This window comes from Mixophyes fleayi, chromosome 4 (assembly GCF_038048845.1).
Source record: "Mixophyes fleayi isolate aMixFle1 chromosome 4, aMixFle1.hap1, whole genome shotgun sequence".
Lineage (NCBI taxonomy): Eukaryota > Metazoa > Chordata > Amphibia > Anura > Limnodynastidae > Mixophyes > Mixophyes fleayi.
Genome location: NC_134405.1, coordinates 228,125,262 through 228,148,512, shown reverse-complemented (window position 1 = coordinate 228,148,512; position 23,251 = coordinate 228,125,262). Strand labels below are relative to the sequence as shown.

Genomic DNA, 23,251 nt, shown 5'->3' with positions numbered 1-23,251 from the left:
GTCGTTTTCATTCTTTATAATATGTGTTGTGAGTCTGTGGTTGTGTATGTAGTCCTTCCAGTGCCTGGATACTTACCACCATCAACCTTTCATTCTGAGCTTCCTTCCTCTTACCTATATGTTTGTCATGTTCCACAGCAGACTCCAGAGCATTTATTGTGATTTCTCTCCAATTAGGTAGAGAGATTTGTACCCTAGTCTTTACATTTTCCCTGAGACCATCCAGTAGCACTGTAACGGCTTCCTTCCTGTGATGCACATCATCCTTTATGTCTGATATCCCAGTGTAGTAGGTCATTACTGTCAGGGCTCCTGTCACTATCCTTTGTTTGATGGTAAAAATTTTGCTCCAGTTCACTACTACAGGAAAGTATATGCCAACTTGGGAGATTATACGTTTAATATTTTCCTGATTATCATCTGTTAAGGACTTATCTTCCTCCAACATACAAACCTTAATAAACTTTTGTATATCAGTATTAAGAGGGAGGGAGGGAGGCCCTCAACACCACTCACCAAACATTATTAGTTGGCTCATGAGCATTGCCTAGATCTTTGACAAATTTCTGACATCTGGCCAAATCTTTCCATGGGTCAGGGAAATCAGACATAATTGAATGCAGCTCAGAGTTAGTCCATGGACAATGCATTGCTACATGTTTTATGGGAACTACACCATATTTGTCCACTTTCCCATTGGGTACTGCTATTGTGCAGACAGGATATAAGCCTACTAAATCACTAAGTTCTGGACTAATTGCTGGAATCACTGTTTCTGCCACTGCTGGTGGGACCGCTCCCTTTCCTTGTCATCCTCTTCAGAAATGTTACCTTGCAAACCATTAATAGAGGATATAAATTACTTATGTCTTTTTTTTTAATATAATTTTTGATATCAGCTGTATTTTCCCCCCCGTCCACATATGGCGGCGGTGGCGCTTGCTTCTCTGCGCTTCGCAACACTACTTTCTGCTATACATGCGCTATCGTACCACACACTCCCTTCCTGTTACCACAGTTTCAAACAATCAGTATGTTTAACTCTCCGAATTAAAGACTTTGGACTAGATTTACTAAGTTGCGGGTTTGAAAAAGTGGGGATGTTGCCTATAGCAACCAATCAGATTCTAGCTGTCATTTTGTAGTACTAAATAAAGTACTAAATAAATGAAAGCTAGAATCCGATTGGTTGCTATAAGCAACATCCCCACTTTTTCAAACCAGCAGCTTAGTATATCTAGCCCTTTATCTCTAACAGTACATAATACATCTGGATCGAAACTACCAACCGTAGGAAAAGGTTTCACACACTCATTGGTCATCTTGACCAACTACTCACAGTACGCAGTTGTGTACACACCATATTTCACACGCATAATATACCTTGCTGAATCAATCGGCTCTTCCTTAACCAGTACTTCATCGACCATGTCAGACGTTTGTTTAGCTCCCATGTGGAAACAAAATCCTCAACGCTTCGCAGCACAAAACTCCCACTAAAGATTTTTATTGGCCGTGGACGAACTCTGTAAGCTTCGTCCACTCACTTTTTCTCCACTGTGTACCATTAAACAATACATGCGATTGTCAGCATACCCAGTGAGGTCTCTACATAGACACTTTCTATTGGACTGACGGAAATATCAACACTTCACAGCATAAAACAATATCCCGCCTTTCCAGAGAGGTTCCTGTTGAGTACTTTGCCACTGTTAGCACTAAATATTGAATACCAGCCTTTCCAGCGTATTTCCTCCGACAACTCCACAAGTCACAATCACAGTTGTAGTACATGCGGCCCAATTGCACCGCTTACAGATACTAGCTATCAATAAACTTTACGATTACTATTGGGATTGTGACGAAAACCACATTTTCGTTGCACTGTATACCTCGTATACTTACCTCAGTTATTTTTATTTCCTGTTTCTTTCAACAGTAACCGGAATTCAATCAGGTTATTTTTATATCCTGTTTCTTTCAACAGTATCCTGGAACCTCAACTTTACTTTATCGTCACAATCCCACAATTCACAATCCACATACACCTTTGTTTTCTGTACAGAAAAATATTTTCCCAATTGGCGGTATTAACTTTTCAGAGGTTTTAACAATACACTTCACTATAACTAATCAATACTATTCTTTAAACATGTGGCCAGCATACACGGAAATATATATGCATAAGCTATGCAAACAAATCACATTTAAATCGCAAAATGACAATAAAAAGAAAGTTTTTCTTTCTTGTCCCTAGGTTTTAAGAAGCACCCCTTGGATTGCACAAAGCGGATATTCGGCTTTCACTGAATGATAAAAAGGCACATAACTATTTGCATTCTTACCCGATTATGACGCGTCTTTCACCCTTTGCTGAGAAACGGAAATCCGTAGGTTTTGCAAATCTTCCGGTAGCGTGGTTTGCGCTCATGAACCCCCAAATTGTTATGTTCGTATTGTCGCTATCAATAAATATTTTTTGCTGCAATCAATGTGGTTCCAACGCACAAAAGCGATTTAATAGCAAGATGTAACAAATAGCAATAAAATAAAGTACATCTGATACATACACAGCGCACTGGATCCAGCAAACAGTCATTCAGTCCTGAAGTCTGTGGTCAAAGTAGACTGAATGATGGTAACTGTGCCTGGTTTATATACAGCTTGTGGTGCATAAAAAACTGTGGTGATGTCATAGAGTAAACAAAACAATTGTAAAATAATTTTTCATTGGTTCAGGATTTATGACAGTCCAGTACAATGCAGGTCATAGGTCGGTTCAAATTATGCTCTCCAAGGGTGGGGGGCAACTCTCCAACTTTTTCCTACGTGTCTTCCTTCAGGAGCCCGCCGAAATACTGGTTCAAACCAGCCTATTAGCATTCCAAACACAATATCATTGTCAAGAAAGCCAGATCGTTGGAATGGTCTTGATCTCTGCTTGAGTGACAGCTACCCCCAGAGAGGTGCGGAGTCTAACGGAGAAGAGGTATACACCAGGGAATATGGTCTTAGCTGCTCTCAACTGCAGGTCGCAGTCCTCTAGGGGGCGCAGAGCAGATAATACAGAGAACCACAAAATAAATGTAAGGCAGAATGGAATGTAGCCTCAGGTGCATGGAATACCAGAACAGGATGGGTGCTGTGCGAAGATCAGCAGTATAGCCATGAATCTCGATGATAGGATAGGCTGCGCAGGAAGTACAGTCACAGGTTTAAACAACGGAAAAAGCTAAACAGATATAGCTGTGAAGCGATGCACTGCAGTGAGCAGAAGTACTGAGATCCACACAGATGATATAACTCTATAACAGGACCGATGATGAGCGATACTCTGCAGTGAGACCACGGTCTTGACTGTGGAATAAGTTGAACAGGTAATGCTGTGAAGCGATGAACTGTGGAGAGCAAAAGCACTGAGATCCACACAGGTGTTAAAATTCTGGAACAAGATCGATCTTGCAGCCGATGAACGAACAACCTAACTCACGAAGACAAGAACAAAGGTAAGTATGAGCATGGACGGGAGTCAGAGGAGATGCTTCCTATCAGGTAGGAAACTTTATGAACCGACACCTATAGAAAGGAGGAGGACCCTTATAAAGGGTCCTGGCTGGTGATCCTCCTATTACCGTGGAGCAGAGGTTTTAAAAGGATCCCGGGTTGCGCATGTGCAGCATGCTTCGCAAGATGGTGTCCGGGGATAGAGGAAGACCAGGCTGTACAACGGATAGGAGTAACCTCGGGCAACCTATGTATACAAGGCTCAGAATAGAACTAAACCGGTGAGATGCGTGATGATCATTTTGAGCATTAATTCTTTATCATCCATAACTAGCATACGCAGGATGCGATCGATTAGCAGATTGTAGCGGATCTCTGATGGTAAAAAAGTGGATTAGTATGACACTAAACATGATACATTTCCTATATCCTGTACCTTAGATGTTAATAAAGTGGTTTTAACATTACTATATTAAACTATTAAATCTATTACATTTGAATATAAAAGTCTAGGCACTGGAACTTTATTAAGGTGAACTATTTATAAATGTATAAAATGTATATGTGAGTGTAAATGTATTTAGAAGTGTTCGCTAGTGTTATTGCATAGTAAGCCCTTCCAAGCTGTAGCACGCTATTCGCATATTTTCACATAAAGTCAATTAAAGCGATGTTTATTAATTTGTAATCCCTTCATCCAATTACTTGACTTTCACACATGGTACATGTAATGCCTTTGAAAATCTTTTATACCTCTCTCATGATTGGTACCGTTCAACAATGAGATGCCGTAGATGTTTTGAAAGCTTTTTGCAGACCATGGCCATCCCAGTTGGTTGCAACCAAGAAAACGGCACAGAAATCCTACAGTAACAGTTGATCCTTATTTGGGTGTCAGGATGAGGGCCTAAATTATTAAATTCCAGGGCCCCAAATAAAATATCAAATTGATAAATGGAAACGCACATGCCTTCCCTATGATAAGTTTTATTTCTTTAAAACATTTGGTCAATTAGGCCAGTGGGAGGTAATTAGGTTCAGCAGTCATTCTATCAGTAAGCTAACTTAAGATATGCAGATCACAGCCATACTTTGTCATTGATTCTGTATTTCCTATTTAGCAGTGACTGTCTAATTAGGCAGGCTAAAAACAAAGGTGTAAGGTGTAGATTAGGGAAAGCTATGTGGTAGTTAATGCCAATACAAAATATAAAAATATTAACTTCAAAGAAAATGCCTTCATATTTTGGGATATTAGTGTGACACTCTGTACGCAGGGGAAAACACCACACAACGGTTGTGTAGCATAGATACCAGCTATACAGGGAAACAGCCACAGTCACATGTTTTTCGGAATGAGATCTGATATTGTTGTAATTCTATCATATTTGGTATGTAAATGTGAGTGAGGTTATGACCGGTTTAAGCAAGGAAGAGTTATGTTTCTGGAATATATCTGACTAAAGTTATGAAAAGTCAAAACTTTTGTCGTATTTTTGAGCAAACCATAGTTGAAAATCAGGGGACATTTCTGCCCCCCTCATTGGCATTTACACTGGCCTTCTGAATGCTGTCCCATTTGAGTCGGCTTACAAAGCTTGTGTGTGAAGGGACAAACTGTCAGCTATTGGGGTTCAATATAATATAAAGGACTGTCCATCTCTTCTGCCTGCCCCAGGCATACAGATACAAAAGTTTATGTTCTGTATTTTTTATCTGTATGTCAATTCTTATCTGTTTGTTTTTATATCTAAATACCCTGTACCTTTGTATATTAAATCAAGAAATTAATAAGTATTGTCCTTGATACCTTAATGAATCCATTAGCCTGTTATGAAGAAAATCTCTTGACCATGTTAACCCTTTGAATGCTGGTATGTGAATTATTAATACATTTGACTAACAAGCCTAGTGTGTACTTGCGTGTACATTTGTGTAACAGAGTCTTGAGGTTTTATAGTGTTAACCCTTTGATTTCTGGTGTGGGCCTTGCTAACCTGTGTGTAACAAGGAACATAGTGTGCCTATTGCCCGTATTCTATAGGTAGTGGCAGAACCTAAGTGTGGATGGGGGGTATGGGTGAGCTCTGTTTTGGAGGCAATTCAGCAGATCTATACCTGTTTGATAGGTGAAAGATTGAGCACTGGAATTGTATGTAACACCATACAGTAAACATCAAAGTGACGGAAGCTGGGAGCCTGTTAATAACATTGGGGTTATTCAAAATCACTCTCACTGTAGGCAGGTGTATGCTAATTACATTTGAGTATGATTTTGTATTCGATTGGTTAACTCTGGACACAGCTACAGTCTCATTATGAAAAGACGTACACACTTATGTAACCTGGGTATTCTAGGATTTTAATTTTCACTTCTTTTTCCTACTTGTCTATTTGTTTTCACAAAAACGAAAAAAATTATGTATATCCAAATCCCACTGCTTGCAAAAAACAGTCAATAGAGGCGTTAACAGTAGCAGTGAACACCATTTTTCAAATTGTAATCATTATGTCTGATATAGAGGGGCTCGGTCGTTGGTGGGGGGGAACAGGCTAGTTTAAAAGAAAACAAAAACATACTCACCTGATCGCGGCGCCGGCATCCCTCCTCTCTGCTGCTCTGTGCTCCATTCAGACTGTCTGAATGCCGGGTATGATGTCATCATGTCATGCCCAGCATTCAGTCAGGCTAGAGCAATGGAGCACAGAGCAGCAGAGAAGACCAAGAAAGGAGAAAAGGTAAGTGAAGGGAGGAAAACGAGGGGGGGCACAGAGGGGTTAAAAAACGGGGGAGGGAGGCAGCATGACAGAGGGGTTAAAAAATTAGGGGGTGCACAGAGGGGTTAAAAAACGGGGGGGGGGAGGCAGCATGACAGAGGGGTTAAAAAATGAGGGGGGGCACGGAGGGGTTAAAAAACGGGGGGGGGGGCAGCATGACAGAGGGGTTAAAAACGGGGGGGGGGGGGAGCATGACAGAGGGTTTAAAAAATGAGGGGGGCACAAAGGGGTTAAAAAACGGTAGGGGGCAGCATGACAGAGGGGTTAAAAAACGGGGAGGCAGTATGACAGAGGGCTTAAAAAATGAGGGGGGGCACAAAGGGGTTAAAAAACAGGGGAGGAGCATGACAGAGGGGTTAAAAAACGGGGAGGCAGAATGACAGAGGGGTTAAAAAATGAGGGGGGGCACAGAGGGGTTAAAAAATGAGGGGGGGCACAGAGGGGTTAAAAATGGGGAGGCGGCATGACAGAGGGGTTAAAAAATGGGGCAGCATGGCACAGTGGGGTTAAAAAATGGTGGGCAGCATGGCACAGTGGGGTTAAAAAGGGGTGTAGACATGGCACAGTGGGATTGAAAAAGGGGGGGGAGCAGCATAGTATAGTGTGATGAAGGGGAGCCAGATAAAGGGGGCAAAAGCAGCATGGAGGGCGCAGTGTGATCATAAGGCATGGCGATGATGAAGGGGCACATTATTGTAATATTGGAGCTGGAGGAAGGCCTAATTATTAATCGTGGATGGTATTGATTTAATGCCAGTGTTGTTTGGAATTATCTAAATGTAGCTATTTTTTTCCAAATAGGGCCCCCAGCATTCCAGGATCCAGACAAGCCGCAACTAAAGAAACATGCAGCAACAGGTGGTGAAAGTGAGAAGAACAGGTAGGAGAGAGCAGGACAGTATGTGAAATGTTGTGATTCTAGTAGGGACAATGTCAATTTTTGGTGAGTGTTGTGCCCAATGTAAGGTGGAGGCCAAGACTGAACTCTTTGTGTACACACTGCATTTTTTGTATACTACACTTTGGTGCTAGATGTCCTGAAAGTCAGGAGTGCTTGGACATATGTGACGCTCGGGCGAATTGAGAGCCTAGTGATTTTGATGTGTTAGCCATGCCCCAATGGCGCATTTGCCACGCCCCCAAATGCATGACCACACCTCCGATTTTTTTTTTACCATACTCAACTATGAGGGGGGCCCCATGAATTTGTTGTACCGGGGCCCTGAATTCCTCTTGGCAGCCCTGTGTGTCACAAAACATTGCCACATGCTATGCACTACATAGTATTTTTTCCTTGGCTCAATATTTATTTAACTATTTCAGTGTACATTAATTTTGCAGCATGCAGCTACAACTTTGAAGTTTGCTTGGTACGCTCTCCGCGCTAACTTTCCCTCTACAATAGTGTACAAAATATATAGTGTACAAAATATACAAGTTGCCCAATTCTGTTAAAGCACTAAAATATCTAATATATCACCATATATTAGATGTTTTATGGTATCTAATTATAGTTCATCCAGATCTCTGTATCAGATCAAATGAAGTAAACATGTCAGAAAAGATGGAATAAGGAGATGTTGGTTCAAAACACGGACAGTTCCTCCAAAGATACATTATGTAGGTATAAATATAATAAGGCTAAAATATCCGGCACATATGCAGACACACATGACATAAAAGGAATATATCCCATTAACTATACATTGCTTCGTGCAACAGCCAGTGGAGCTTTCATTTCTGCGTATATACGATGTCAGGACAGCCAGATGCCATTGACCATCTCATCCGACGCCAATATATAGTCTCTGCTGTTCAGAAGACAGAATACAATGTCACACCAGCAGAGCTACTTATCGGTTTGCATTGGAGGCTGACAGCTGAACCGGATGTTTCTGTTCCCCACACTGTCTCGGCTTCCGAGTACTCCGCCTCCTGGCATCATGGCGGCTGCAGTAGTGAGCAGATGCCGGGTGGTAATGCGGTCCTGGCGTGGGTTCCACTACTCCCTTCTGGGTGGGTTTTCTAGCAGGATCGCAGGGGAGACGGGAGGTAAGGCAAGCACAGTGCCTGTGACCGTGTGTGTGTTCTGTAGCCCTGTGACGGCTCACCTAGACTGACCTTCCATGTGTGGAATGCACAATGACTTTGTTTATGTTCCGGAGCAGAGCTAGGCATCTCTGTGGCACTCCAACTGCTGTGGAACTACAAGTCCCATTGTACCACAGCAGCTCTATATGGCATGTTGGGACTTAGTTACACCACAGCTGGAGAGCTACAGATTGCTCAAGTCATCCAATAGAATAAAAACCTCAAAGTAATACCTCTGGTTAAATTGTTACATATCTCCGAACTGTCCTGATTTGAGGAGACTGTTCCACAGGGTTAGGACTACTATGTCCCCAATTCCAGCACAGTTGGGAGATGTGCCCCTTTAGTGGTGTGTGTGTGACAGTGAAGGGGTGCTAAATAATCAGCCACATGCCTAGGGGCATGTGGCTTTAAAATTTCCTTAATCAGCCAAATGCCTAGGGGCATGCCAGAATGCCCCTAGGCATGTGGCTGATTAAAGTTGAAAGATATGTAGTTGTCTCAGTAAAATATGACCAATACCTTTTCAAGTCCCAATCATTAATCAAGACAGTACTCTGTTATTTAATTTTGAAAGCCTCTATACTACTATATGAATAGCTGCTTCTAGAATATAGGAATAGAAACTGCACTCAGTGGCCACTTTATTAGAACTAGTACTGTGCACTTCTCCCTCACCCATTTGCTACTGGAATAGCCCGAATTCTTTGTGGCATGGATTCAACAAGGCGCATGAAACATTCCTTAGGGATTCTGGTCCATGATGACATGAAAACATCAAGCGCACTGATAGAATTTTGGAGAAAATCTGTGCTTCTTCAAGGGAGTCCTTTCTGCTTCAAATGAAGTGCTAACCATAGAATGCAAAGACTGAAAGTGCACAGGACCTTTTTTCCATATTTATTTTTTGTGTCTATTGTCTGCAAATAATTATGGAAATTCTAGTGTATTTGTGTGTAGTATAGCTAGTTGGATACCCCCCTCAATGGATACCCTCAATTGGATACCCCCCTCAACGGGATTAAAAAAAAAAAAATCTACGGGTTTTTGAAGGCAATAGCGACCGTTTTGAGTTAGCGCACCAGGAAAACGTGTGCAATTCAATTGAAAAAGAGGGAGTTTTAACACGGTCATGTATAACACAAAACAAAGGTTTTGCATACATTTCCATACATTAGATTGCATTACACATTGATAATATCTACATTACAGTATTTTCTTTAGCATATTTTTTAATTGGACTATTTTTTACCATACAATCATCTATACCATGTCAAAAAACATTACTACATTTATATTTGTATCAAAAACATACATAAATATAATTTAATTAGTGATTTTATTTATTTTTTTTTCATTTTTTCACAAGAAAATCAACTTACACAAGTTAGGCATTGGTGATAAACATAAGTTTTACTTTTTTCCACATTATTACATGATTTCAAATACTTTGCAGAGGTTTTTTATTTTTAACACACACCAAAGAGGTGCGAGATAAAACAGCAGATTTTCCTGCTTTACCCGCCTCGTTAAAAAACAATTGAATAGCTTTTAACGCGGCTGCCTCTGGCAAACCCTATACTTTCAATAGACCTTCTACTTGAGCGTGAGTGGACCGTTTGATGAAAAAAAACCATAGCGTTAAAAATGGAATTGAATTGCGGGTAAAGTTAACCCGCTCAAAAATGATAAGTCATTTTAACGCTGTTTTTTTTTTAACACGGTAAAAAAAAACTCGCTGACAATTGAATACCCCCCAACAAATGTAGTTTCTTTCCTTTTCATAAACAGTTTGTAAACAAAAGAATGGCAGTATGACTTCATGATTAATGGGAAATATAGATAGCTATATTTGGCAGAAACGTTAAATTGTCTCGAAGTACCACTTTATCTGTGTAGATATTCAGAATGGTTTCCTTGCACTAAAGTCCCAGTAATTCTCCAGTATTGCTAACATAAGTAACCACTGCTAGGAATATAATCTTTAGGGGTATATTTACTAAACTACGGGTTTGAAAAAGTGGAGATGGTGCCTATAGCAACCAGTCAGATTCTAGCTGTCATTTTGTAGAATGCACTAAATAAATGATAGCTAGAATCTGATTGGTTGATATAGGCAACATCTCCACTTTTGCAAACCCGCAGTTTAGTAAATATACCCCTTAGTGTCAACCATATCTGAGAAACTATTAGTAGCCACCCCCCTGGACGAACTATTTTTCTACTGAGTTTAATCTGCTATTGAGTCTCTAAGGCAGAAAGCATCCTGATATGAACGGGAAGCCTGTGCAGCCCTCTTTAAGTTGAAAGTATGGTTTAACCAGTTACAATTTTGCCTCCAAAAGAACGGCTCTCAAGCTCTGTTTGCATTGCCATTGTATAGCGGTTTTGTAAATAGATCCAGAAGTCTTAATACAATTTCCAGTCCAGATTGTACAGAATTCCATTTGCTGGCAAATATCCATTTCAAAAACCAACAATACAAGAGTTCCCAGAAGTAAATGAAAAAATAAAAAATGTTTTGAAACTCTAAAATAAAGGGTTAGGAAGCCAAAAAAGAAATACAAGTGAAAATCTGGATAAATGGCATTGCCAAAAAGGAGAATACGCAAATGTATTTTTCTTACTTTCCAATAACCTGGATGCTGTTTAAAATCCAATCATTAACATTGGGTCTCCTGTGTGAAAGTCAAGATTTTGGACACCTGCGCTGCAGTCCAGTAGCCTGGAAGGCATTGTAGAAAGATTTCTAAATTGATAAGCCAGCAAGTACTAGTCCAGGTTCAGAGTAAGGAGAGGGATTAGAGATTTATTGTCTTCTTGGTAAAAAAAAAAAAACCCAAAAAACTACAGTAGTATTTAGAATACACTGTAATACCAGATATTCTTAATCTTGTTCTACAGGCAAAATTAAATTCAAAATCTTCAGGAAGCTTATTATCAGAAGAATTTGAGCAATGTTATCCATTTTAGAGCCTTATCTTTTAATCCTTATAGATTTGAAATTAGATCAAACCTTTCTTCCTAAGGTAATTTCGACCTTGCATTTGAAGATATCCTTTTCTTTTGCGCAGAACCCAATACTGAGCAGGAAAAAATCCACAAGTGATCGTTGGGAAGGCACGCAATTTATTTATCCAGTTTCGGTGGGAAAACGAAGGACTGAAAGCTTTCAAAGAAATAATAGCTAGGTTATTGACAAGAGTCTACCAGTGAATGGAAACATTCACAGCTGACCAGAGCAGTCTGACTATTGTTCTGTAAGGGCATTTGCATGAGTTGAATAGGTTTATAGGGTTATAGTGATGGTGCTAGACACTTGGCATAAATATTTGTATAAAAAGTTCACTCCAAGAGTAAAATAAGTCCAATGAAGTAGTGGCAAAATCCTTTGGAATATTAGGGTGGCAGCTGTTCTCCAACAGCACCTCTTGTACGCCAGTTGTTCTGAAATCTAAAAAATACAAATAAGAGAGAAGAAATGCATCCTTTGGTGTAGTAATTCATAAAACATTTTATGTTCAATAGCGTGAGCAATACACCTGCATATCCACTGTATATTAAAAAAGCCTTATTGGAGAACACTTTCTGAATCCTTGATGTTTCCTCTTTAGCTAATAGATGACACCTCCTTCGAAACCATGGAGAATGTAGGCAAAACACAAACCTCATACTACACTGTACGGTTATTACTAATGTTTAATCCAATTAGGTAATATGCGTACAGTAAACTGCACCTTATCTGAGTCTCTTTGGCAGTCCAAGATAATGTTCAGTCCTCAGCAGATAAATGGCACTTCATGGGGCAATCGTGGATTACCAAAGAGACTCAAATAAATTGTTTTTATTAACCTTTTAATGTACACACATTACCTATTTATATTAAAGGTTATTCCCATCATCCTACATTATATGGTTGTTTTGTACCGGGCTGGTAGGATGTCTCAAGCAATACAGAAAGTGAGCGGTAAACTCAGAGTTTCAGTTCTATTCAATAGATGTATGAAAGCAAAATGCGTGCACTATAGATTTTTTTATTTTTTTTTTTATTTTATTTTTTTACTAAAAGACGATGTGTGGGTTTGGGCAGTTTTTGTCCTGTCCAAGTGAATGGGTGTAGAGGTGTGATTAGAATGAAGGGATTAAATGGTGGCCAGGGATACAATACCATCGGCAATTACACACAACCATTTCCAACCATGTGTATCCACAGTAACTACACCAGCCATCACTTCATGGCAACAAAAAGCTTAGCATTAACTTTTTACTAGTTTTACTATAGAGGACAACCATGTTTGTAGCGCACACTACCTTCACATAGTCTAAGCTCTTAGTGGATCTGAAACTGATCAATACATGGGTGTGAATGAGCCTTTAGGGTACATTAACACAGTTACCCTAATATGTGCAGTGGCTACAGTGTATTTCTAGCTCACAGACCTCAGGCATAGTGTGGCGGAAATACAACACTGCATGCAACAAAGGAGTTATGCTACCATAGGGATCAAAAATTCTGAAGTCTGCAGCACTTTGTGAGCACTGGCTATGCACAGGTGCTGCTTTTTTTTTATAGCAAGCATGTCCCCTAGTTTGTGGAATTGGGGAGTTTTTATCCACTTACCTTGTGACAGACCCATCCAGACCTTATGCCGGCGGTTCCCAAACTGTGCCTCGCGGCTCCCAGGGGTGCCGCGGGCCAGCCATAAAAAACTACAAAACACAGAAACTTACCAATCCGTCGGGCGCCGGGACCCAGCAGCCTCCTGTCTCCCGCAGCTGTCACTGAATATCGACGTCGGTAACAAGCTGCTGCGGGAGAGAGGAGGCTGCTGGGTCCCGGCGCCCGACGGATTGGTAAGTTTCTGTGTTTTTTTTATGGCTGGCGCCTGGCGCGGGGCAGAGTGAGAGGGATCGTGTCAGAGTATGGTGACAGATGGCAGAGGAGGAGGAGAGATAGCAGAGGAGGGGGACAGAGGGGCAGAGGAGGGGGACACAGCGTGAGAGTGCAGAGGAGGGGGGACAGCGTGACAGAGGGCAGAGGGGGCAGTGTGAGAGGGGGCAGTGTGTCTGGATGCAGAGGGGGCAGAGTGTCTGGATGCAGAGGGGGCATTTTTGCATACAACTAAATAAGTATTTCTGTCATGACCTATATACTTATTACAATTTTTTGACCCAGCTACTTCTAAAACAGGACTGCTCAATAATTATATTGGAGGGGTGCCTTGAAAACATTTGGAAACTCTCTAAGGGTGCCGCGAACTGCAAAAGTTTGGGAACCACTGCCTTATGCTACGTATTGTAAAGCATTTTGTTTAGAAACTTCTCATATTATTGAAACTTTTTAGGTTTAACCTAATCCATTTGATTTTACTCCACAGACCACAGATGTTTACTTCGTCAGAGATCTACCTATTCAGTACTTCCTGATGATTACAATTGGTATGTGATTTACATATACTTACTTAAAGGGGTTTTCCACATTATCTATGACTTTTTATAATTTATCCTTCAGGAGAGATATATTATAGTGAAGGGAGGGTATTTGATAAGGACCATATGTAAAATGGAAACCCCGTATGGAAGCTACCTTATATAATCGTTATCAGAAGCATTCAGAAATATATTTCATGGGGCAGCATTTTTTTTTCACATGTAATCTAAATTTCCTGCCTGTACCCTTACACAGGTAGTCTGGCTAAAATAGCTTGCACTGGGCTACATCACTACATACAGTGCCATGTACCAGAACATTATAGCTTGTGTATAATATGTGCCATTGAAGTTGTTTACTCTTTTTAAATTGTATCAATTAATTTCTTTCATAAACCCCTCTACCTTCCAATTGTTGTTGTTTGTTTTGCTTGGCTAGAAGATGTGGAGGTGTGTTAGCAGTAGAAAGATTGGTAATAACTGCTTTTTGAAAATGCATGTGATATGTGCATGCTCACTCAGTGGGTCCTGCACTTTATTGAAACAGAAACAGATTATTTTATTTGTAATTTCTCTGTTCTTGAATGATTTAAAAATGTGCAGAGATTTTGTGTCAAATAGAATGGCTGCATCTGATCCAGTGGCCATGCCAAAGTCTCCAAGGAAAGTGGGCACGTAATTGAACAGAACCATGGATTCATGGCGAGCAATGGTGCTGATTGTAGACAGGGCCGCCATCAGAAATCGTGGGGACCAGTACAATGAAGCAGGCAGGGCAATGTCGTTATTTACAGTCATGTTTCAAATACATTTATCAACATATGTGTAACACATATATTATATCTATAATCGGATATTAATTAGGTGGTTATCGGGCTTCCTGATCATTTTGGGACTGCACAACATGCAAACCATTTGCCCGATATGCAGTATGTGTTGCCAGCATTGGAATTTAGGATACTTTCACTTTCTAAACAGAGTTTACAGTTAGGATTTAGGCTTGGATTAGAGTTTGGGCTAATATTACAATAGGATATGTTCAGATTTATGATTTTGGATAAAGTTAGGGCTATGCAATTTTATTTATTTTTCCTTTGCATTCTTTAACAGTTTGTCAAAGAACATCTTGAAGGAAAAAAAAAAACAAAAAAACAACATTGCCAATTTTAGCTGTTCAATATATTTTACGATTGTTATTTATTGCTGTAAGTAGTATAAGTAGAAATCTTAGTTGAAACATATGGATTTTGTTACATATTTTCATTTTCCATTGTGACTGAAATAAGTAAAATATATTCTCAGAATCCAAGGGGAGACTGCCCCTAGTGGCCAGATTTATTGCTGTCCATGATCTAACACTGTTACTTTTACACTAAACATAATTATTATTTTTTTACACCTGCCTCTTCCTCTTTGTAGCAAAGTTGAACTGGCCATGACATCTGATGCAAAAACGATTGTCTGCTACCATCCCACAGTGGATATTCCTTATGAGCATACCAAGGTAAAACATGAAACTATGTAGACTGTATTACTTCCTTGTCTCCACTATTGACAGAGGGACATGTTTGTTTTTTTACTAGCAAATTTAATTTTTAAGATTAATAATACGTTTTGCCAGGTGTGTGTGTTGTTCAGATGTTTATTTTTCTTCTGTAAGATATTACGTTGATCTTTGTATTATGTCTTATAATAAACGTAAGTTTACATCTGTTCAGGCACAACTCTATTGGTTACTCCTTTGTTAAAGGAATACCATTCTGACATAGCTTTTAAAATATGACTTAAATTGCTGTGAAAAATTAGATGTTAAGATGTATTTGTATATTTGACACATTGCTTCATTACCACACGCTTACACTTCAGTGTTTGGCCAAACAAACCTGTCCAACATACTGAATAATATATATATAATTTATATTTATAGCTACCTTTTGAGCAGAACAAATAATTGTCCTTCCAATCATATAGCAGGCTGTTGTAATTGCAGATCGATATTTGTCTTACAATTTCAGATAGGGTTCACTGCTACTCAAATTGGTGTCCTTTGGTCCTTCTAACATTGATAGATTACGTTATTGTAGATCTGATAGATGCAAGTGTATGTAATTTCCAATATGCAATTCTTAGATTTCATAAATGTAATGTAAACATATTGTTTAATGCATTTCTCTGCTGGTTCACTTTCTTCAGACGCATAAGCCCAAATGTCTGAAAGGATTATTTAAATCCCAGTGATCCAATGGGCTTCCATCAACACTTTTCTGCTGTGATTTAGATTCCAATTTAAATTGCAAAGAGTTTGTAAAGTTTTCATCATAACAAAATAAATGTTACAAACAATATAAAAAGTTTTTAATAGGTTCTGTAATACTACCACTGAATTTGTAATACATAATCAAATTTTCTGAAACAGTTCGGACCGATTTATAAGTAAACTTAAATTAGGTGAATTGTGCAAAAACTCATAATCGCTTATGCATATTACTATGACAAAACAAGTCATTATATTGCCATATATGTGTAATAAGCCAATATATTATTAGTGTATTCAAATTTATTGGACTTAAATATGAGAATACAATCAATAATCCGAGGCTGATTTAACTCTACATGCTCATCCAAAATGCAGGTCTAACAAGTGACCTCAAATTGAGCGAGCAGAAGAAGTTGATGCCAGAGATAAAATCATTGTATTGAACATATTAGTTGGAGTACCGCAAGGCGCAGTCCTAGGTCCTCTGCTATTCTCTATCTATAACACTTCTCTTGGAAAACTAACAAGCTCCTTTGGATTTCAGTATCGTCTCTATGCGGATGATACACAAATCTATCCTCTCCTGATCTTTCACCATCTGTGTTGTCTAGCGTTACTGACTGTCTCTCTGCCGTTTCATCTTGGATGTCGTCTCGCCAACTCAAACTCAATCTTTCAAAAACTGAATTAATAATATTCCCACCCAAAAACAGAAGTTTCCTGCCTGACATTTCTAGTTCTGTTGATAACATGACCATAAATCATACCCCGCAAGCTGGTTGCCTAGGTGTAATCCTTGATTCACAACTGTCGTTTATTCCCCACATCAACTCTATATCTAAATCATGTTACATACACCTAAAGAACATTTCCAGAATACGCACATATCTGACACAAGACACGGCAAAACCATTAATTCATGCACTCATCATCTCCCGTATCAACTATTGCAATTCCCTCCTTACTGGTCTTCCCAAAGTCAGACTTGAACCCCTACAGTCTATTTTGCACGCAGCGGCTAGATTGATTTTCCTTGCAAACCGTTATTCCTCTGCTGAGCCACTCTGTCAATCTCTACATTGGCTGCCTGTATTTCAACGAATCCAATATAAAATTCTTCTACTAACATATAAGGACATTAACAAAATTGCACCGACATACATTTCCTCACTTGTCTCAAAATATCTCCCTACTCGACACCTCCGTTCTGCACAAGATCTACGTCTATCTTCCACAGTCATCACATCCTCCTATTCTCGGTTACAGGATTTTTTCCGGGCTGCACCCACTTTGTGGAATTCCCTCCCTCGCACAGTAAGACTTTCCTCTACTCTTTAAGCCTTCTCTGAAAACCCACCTCTTCAGACAAGGTTAGGATATTCCTCAACCACCATCTTAATTCCCTAGATTACCCTATTACCATCCTCTACACAGCTAACGCAAGACAACAATCTTCTGACCAACATTGCCACACACAAATCCTACTCAATACTTTTACCTTTGCATTCTAGCTGGTCCATTGTGCAATATGATGTAGCACATGCCCTTGTGTTTCAAACTCCCATTGTCCTATAGATTGTAAGCTTGTGAGCAGGGTTCTCTTACCTCTCTATCTGTATGTATTACCCAGTATTGTCTTATTAATGTTTGTTCCCAATTGTAAAGCGCTACGGAATCTGCTGGCCCTTTATAAATAAATGTTGATGATGACATATCTTGATAAGAGGAGCGATTGGATTATTGCTTCCAGTAACAAAAATTGGCTTTATAATTGCTCATAACATTGTAATTAAAACTCATTCTAAGATGTTGTATATAATGTAAATCTAATAAGAGAGATATACATTTATACCTGATTATAGCAGGGATATGAAGTGATGGGAGGAGAAGATGCAGATGTTACACACCGCTGTGTCCATGCTCCTTATTCCTTCGTAGTTCCAGCAGAAAAAGGGGAGGACCCATATTTTTCAGTTAAGGCTGAGAACTGCATTTTAATAGTGAAGCCTAAAATGCAATTACATCTCATGTTCACAGAAGTTGTGGCAGCAGCTATTGTCACCAAGGAGCATGTGTAGATCGATAAAGGAGGAACAGAGAAGGCAGTAGTAATGACAGTTGAACACTTGTTCCAGCAGCTGGACTGGGATGATGTTCCTGTAGACCTTTTTAAATAACTCTGTCCTTGGTTTGATGACACTTCTCGTTGTCAGAGCCTTCACAGATTGCTAACTGTTATATATTGGTGATAAGATGATGTGGTATGTAGGGCACAGAGCTCATCTAAAGGACAGCCATGTCTAGCTGCCATCCACATACCAAACTGTAGTCACTGTCAAGCAGCGAGTGGATGATGATTTGCTGTCTGTGGTGCACTTCGATAAAGAAATAATATTGCCTGTAAAACAGCATTTTTGGAAATGAAAATCTCACAAACATTTGTAACAACTTTCCAATACAGCCTATTCCTCAGCGAGACCCACTGCACAGCTATGAGGAATCGCATGCGCTGGTTCTAAAAGCCAGACTGAGTGATACAGATCCTAGACCTGCACCAACCATGGAAGAGCTTAGCAAGATGTTCTACACCACCAAGCACCGATGGTATCCTGTTGGACAGTAAGCATTACCCTTTTTACACTAACTATTTTTGTATGTGTCAAATATGAAATATTAAGAGGCTAAATGTATAATATTCCTGTCCCATGGCTATAAATAATTTATTTAAAGGTCTTTATTATTATTATTATATTATTTTGTTTTGCTTGCTTTTGTTGTAGTACTGTACAGAGAGCTCAGTACCTGTATAGTTGCCAACTTTCCTGATGCTGCTGGCAAAGTTTTGATTTCAGCATTTCCAATACATTGGGGCTTATGTACTGAAAGCACAGATTGAGCAGCTAGTCTATCACATATTTATTGCCCTGTAGTAGCTTGTTTTGTTTCTTGTATTTAAAAATGAACATGTTCTTGCCTTTTCTAGTCGAATTGTAACGAATGGCAAATAACCATACTTTTATTACTTATTTTTAAGGGAAGAACATGGCTCTAAAAAAGTCTTGCTTTTAACAATATGAATGTCGTGTGTGCATGCATACGTACCTGTGTTGCTTCTACTCCAGTATTGGCATGGACTGTCATACAGAGACTAGTAGTTGTCAGATTAAATTAAAACTGTAGAATATCATTGTTGCTTTCACATTAGCATTTCAGACTTCCAGCTAAAGGTATATTTTAATTTTGTATTTCTTTGCTTGAGAATTATTGAAAGTTTTTCAAAACTAATCCTTTAATCCAAAAGATAATGAGAACCTAATAGCATACATTTATATGCATCACAATTTTTGTTACTGTGTTTTCTTAAAATATCTGCTTTCTTTCAGATATCATAGAAGACGAATGAAGAAGGACCATCCCAAGGACCGCTAATTTTACTTTGAAGCTTCCTGTCTGGAATTTACAAAATGCCCTCATTGCAAATAAAACAATATCTATACATGATTAGAAGCAGAAAAGAATCACAAACAATAATACCTAATAAACGTCACTTTTTTTCTTAACCGTTATGTATAATGTACTGTGATTTAGAACTGTTGACGAGCTATAATTTTTGGAGGCCCTAGGTTTCCCCTTACGGTTTTGTGTGTGCATCTCACTTGCGGATCAAACTTCAATGTATGCTTTACTAGAATTTACCTACTACCTCCCTAAATAAGTGTATATATGTGGATATAGAGATACAGAGATGTGTGTAGTCAGCTGCCCCTGTAGTCCCACTCTACAGTGTGTATGGCACATTAATACACTTAGTTGATTGATATGGCAGGGACATTTTACAACACTAGGAGGTATATTTTTAAAAATTTCTAAAAAAATAATGGAGGTGTTGCCCATAGGAACAAATTCAGATTATAGCAATCGTTTTCTAGAATGTAGTGGATAAATGATAGCTATATCCTGATTGGGTGCTATGGGCAATACCTTCACTTTAGCTTTTTAGATGAACTGTTAAATTTACCACTAATAATGGAAGGAAGTTAAATGGGGAAATAAAATGTTCACTTGTCTTAAACTATGTTTCTAGAGTACGAAAGTTAAGTTAGTGTTGGCATCCATTTACATATCCTAATAGTGATGAGAGAAAATCTCCCTTCCATGTTCAACAAGTAAAGCCTCAAGTCTGTTTTTTCCTTCTTTCCTGCATATGACCAATAACAGATTTTGCGTTGTTAATTCATGTTGCCTGATATTTTTGTTTAACAGTAACTGAAAAAAGAAGTACACCTGAGCCTTACTCTCCTAGTCAAGCTCACTGTTATGTGATTAGCAGGCAGTGCTACAATTTTGCATGACACTACCATTAGAAAAAGACTAAACAAATATGGTTTGCCAGGAAAAAAGTCCCTCCAACCCAAAAAAAATTGCAGTAAGGTTTAGATTTTCTTAAGTTGCATCTTAACAAAACACAAGTAAGGAACAATGTTCTCTGGACAAATAAGACCAGAGTTGGAGTTGTTTGGTGTTAATATGCAACACCATATTTGGTGAAAACCAAACCATGTATAATAAGAACCTCATATCGACAAACAAGCAATGTGGTTGAGGGGTGGTGATTCCTTGCAATCAGTGAGCCCAACATGAACTCTTTATTACACAGCATTCTAGAGGAAAATGTGATGCCATCTGTCGGACAACTAAAACGGCCAACATTGGATCATGCAACAGGAGAATGGTACTAAGCCCACCACCTAATCCACAAGTGAATGGCTGGAGAAAAAGAATTACGTTTTTGGAAGGGCCAAGACAGGGCCAGACCTTGGCAGGACTTTAAGAGAGTTGTGCATAATGAGTGCTCTCAAACCGCAATAAATGGATTTAGCATTGTTAAGAGGAGTGGGACACAATTACTTAAATATGATGCAAGAGACTAACAAACTCATATGGAAAAGTATTACTTCAAATTATTGGTGATAAAGGTAGTTCTGCAAGTTGCTTGGGTGTACTTAAGTTTTCACTAAAGGTTTCTTGCTTTAACAGCTTTCAAAGAAAAGAACACCTTTCCTACAGTCAAACATTTATGAGGTTAAGTGATATTTTTGGGTTGCTGTACTGCAGCTGGCACGGTCTTAAAAATGTGCATGGTATTAGTAAATCTGGAGATTACCAGGTCATTTTGGAAAACAATGTTAAACCCAGTGTCATCAAAGGTCATGGGTCTTTCAGCAGGACAGTGACCACTATTAAAGTAATTCTATCGTTTTCAAAATAAGCATTGCCCAAGCGGTTATATTGTGTTTCCAACGCTCAAAGTAATTTATTTTAGCAGATGTAATAATTTAACAGTTCAATACATGATTATTATACAGTACAGCTAATACTAAAAGATAAATACATACCGCTGCATTCGTATGTGCTCCCACGGGTACCAGTGCACAGTATATCACTCTAGAATACTGTGGTCAGAGTAGACTGAGGCTAGTGGGAGCACAGCTATGATTATATACATTCAGTGTTACAGAGAGAACAATGCAGATGATGTGGCTTGCGTCTATAGGTCCAGACTTCAGGTGGGTCCATTGTAAACAGGTCATAGGCTAGTTCAAACAACCCCCTCTAAGGCTGAGGGTCAACATTCCAGATGATTCTCCCGCCCAGAAACCAGTTACAACTAGTCCATTAGCATTTTACAGTTGGTATCACTCTAAAGGTTTATTCCCTAATATCAATAACTAGAGTATGAATTGTGCGTTCTCTTCGCCGAATGAACCGGACAGCTGCTGATGAATAGGGAATTAAAATGATACAAGACATTACACATTTCCTATAATCTGAACCTTAAATGACACTGAAGTGTACATATAATCATAATATATAAACTAATAATAAACTAAATACTATCTGCTCATTAATCACTGTATAACGGAACGAATATGAATTATATAAATAACTAAATGTTGTAATGCTGTGTGTGTGCGTGCGTATTTTACCGCGTGATCGCACTGGGTGCAATCGCACGATAAAACAATATTAACCAATATACTTTCGTTCATTCAATTATACGACTTCGACACCACCAAACACAATTCAAAAAGCAACTAGGAAAGGTTAAAGACATGACACTGGACTTTCAGAAGTAGCTAGCAAGGAGTCCTGATCTAAATCCCATTAAACACATGCGGCCCTCCATCTAAAAATAGCAGTTGGATCGCAGCCTTCAAGATGATGTTGCTCCCAAAAATGATGTATTTATTCCGTACTATTCCTGTTTGTATCCCCAAATCTTTATTGGATAAACTGCATTCGGTTATGATATTATATGTCTAGAAGCACAAACCCCCACGAATAGCCAGTTCTCGGATGTATTTGCCTAAACAACAGGGAGGTTTGGCATTGCCAGACTTGTACAGATACCATGCGGCTTGCTTACTTTCTCAGCTTCGTGACTGGTCCCTTCCGATGCACAGAAAGCTCTTAACCCGCATTTCCCATTGGCAGATTTGATCTGGGTTCCAAAAAATTGGCGCCCTGTAAATGCCCAATTACCAAAGACAACTAGGGACTCCCTGTTGGTGTGGGACAAAGTGTTAAAGGCCAATTCTATGACTCTGGTCCCGACCAAAAATATCTCCTTAGCTGCAGTGGCTAAATGAATTCCTAATTTAAATCTCAGCCTATGGGTATCAAATGGAATATCCTCATTCTCTCAATTAGTAGAGGATCAGCGTTTACTATCATTTACACAAATAAAGGAAAGATTTCACCTCACTTCCAAGGAATTTTATAAATACCTGCAGCTCAGACACTGGTTTAATTCCCTTCCCAGACTGGGTCTACCTATTACATAACCACCGCCCTTGCTGTTCACTAAATTAACAAAAGGAGATAATAGAGCCAGCATTACCTTCTGGTACCGCTATACTCTCCCCTCTACATCAGAAAATAAAACCAAAATACAATTGCAGTGGGAATCTGACCTTCAACTAGAGTTGGAAAGTGAAGATTGGGAAGACATTTTCACAAACTCGTTCCGAATGTCCAAATGTATAAATCACACAGAAATGATGATAAAATTAATTAATAGATTGTATCTTACCCCAACTAGACTTCATAAAATGTGGCCTTCCCAGTCGAAACTTTGCTGGCGGCAATGCAATATACCGGGGGATTTGATGCATATATTCTGGAATTGTC

General features: G+C 39.1%; 1 protein-coding gene across 1 annotated transcript; it reads left to right on the top strand.

Moving 5' to 3' along the window:
• Positions 1–8,189: 8,189 nt before the first annotated feature.
• MRPL42 (mitochondrial ribosomal protein L42) lies at positions 8,190–19,620 on the top strand. Its single transcript, XM_075209402.1, has 5 exons — positions 8,190–8,334; positions 13,752–13,812; positions 15,223–15,307; positions 18,522–18,679; positions 19,444–19,620. The coding sequence occupies exons 1-5, from the start codon at positions 8,226–8,228 to the stop codon at positions 19,487–19,489; spliced, it is 459 nt and encodes a 152-aa protein (XP_075065503.1). The 5' UTR covers positions 8,190–8,225; the 3' UTR covers positions 19,490–19,620.
• The last annotated feature ends 3,631 nt before the right edge of the window (positions 19,621–23,251 follow it).

Coding starts and splice junctions, on each gene's coding strand:
- MRPL42 (XM_075209402.1), top strand. CDS start 8,226: ATGGCGGCTGCAGTAGTGAGCAGATGCCGGGTGGTAATGCGGTCCTGG. Junction 13,813..15,222: donor CTTCCTGATGATTACAATTG/GTATGTGATTTA, acceptor TCCTCTTTGTAG/CAAAGTTGAACTGGCCATGA. Junction 15,308..18,521: donor TTCCTTATGAGCATACCAAG/GTAAAACATGAA, acceptor TTTCCAATACAG/CCTATTCCTCAGCGAGACCC.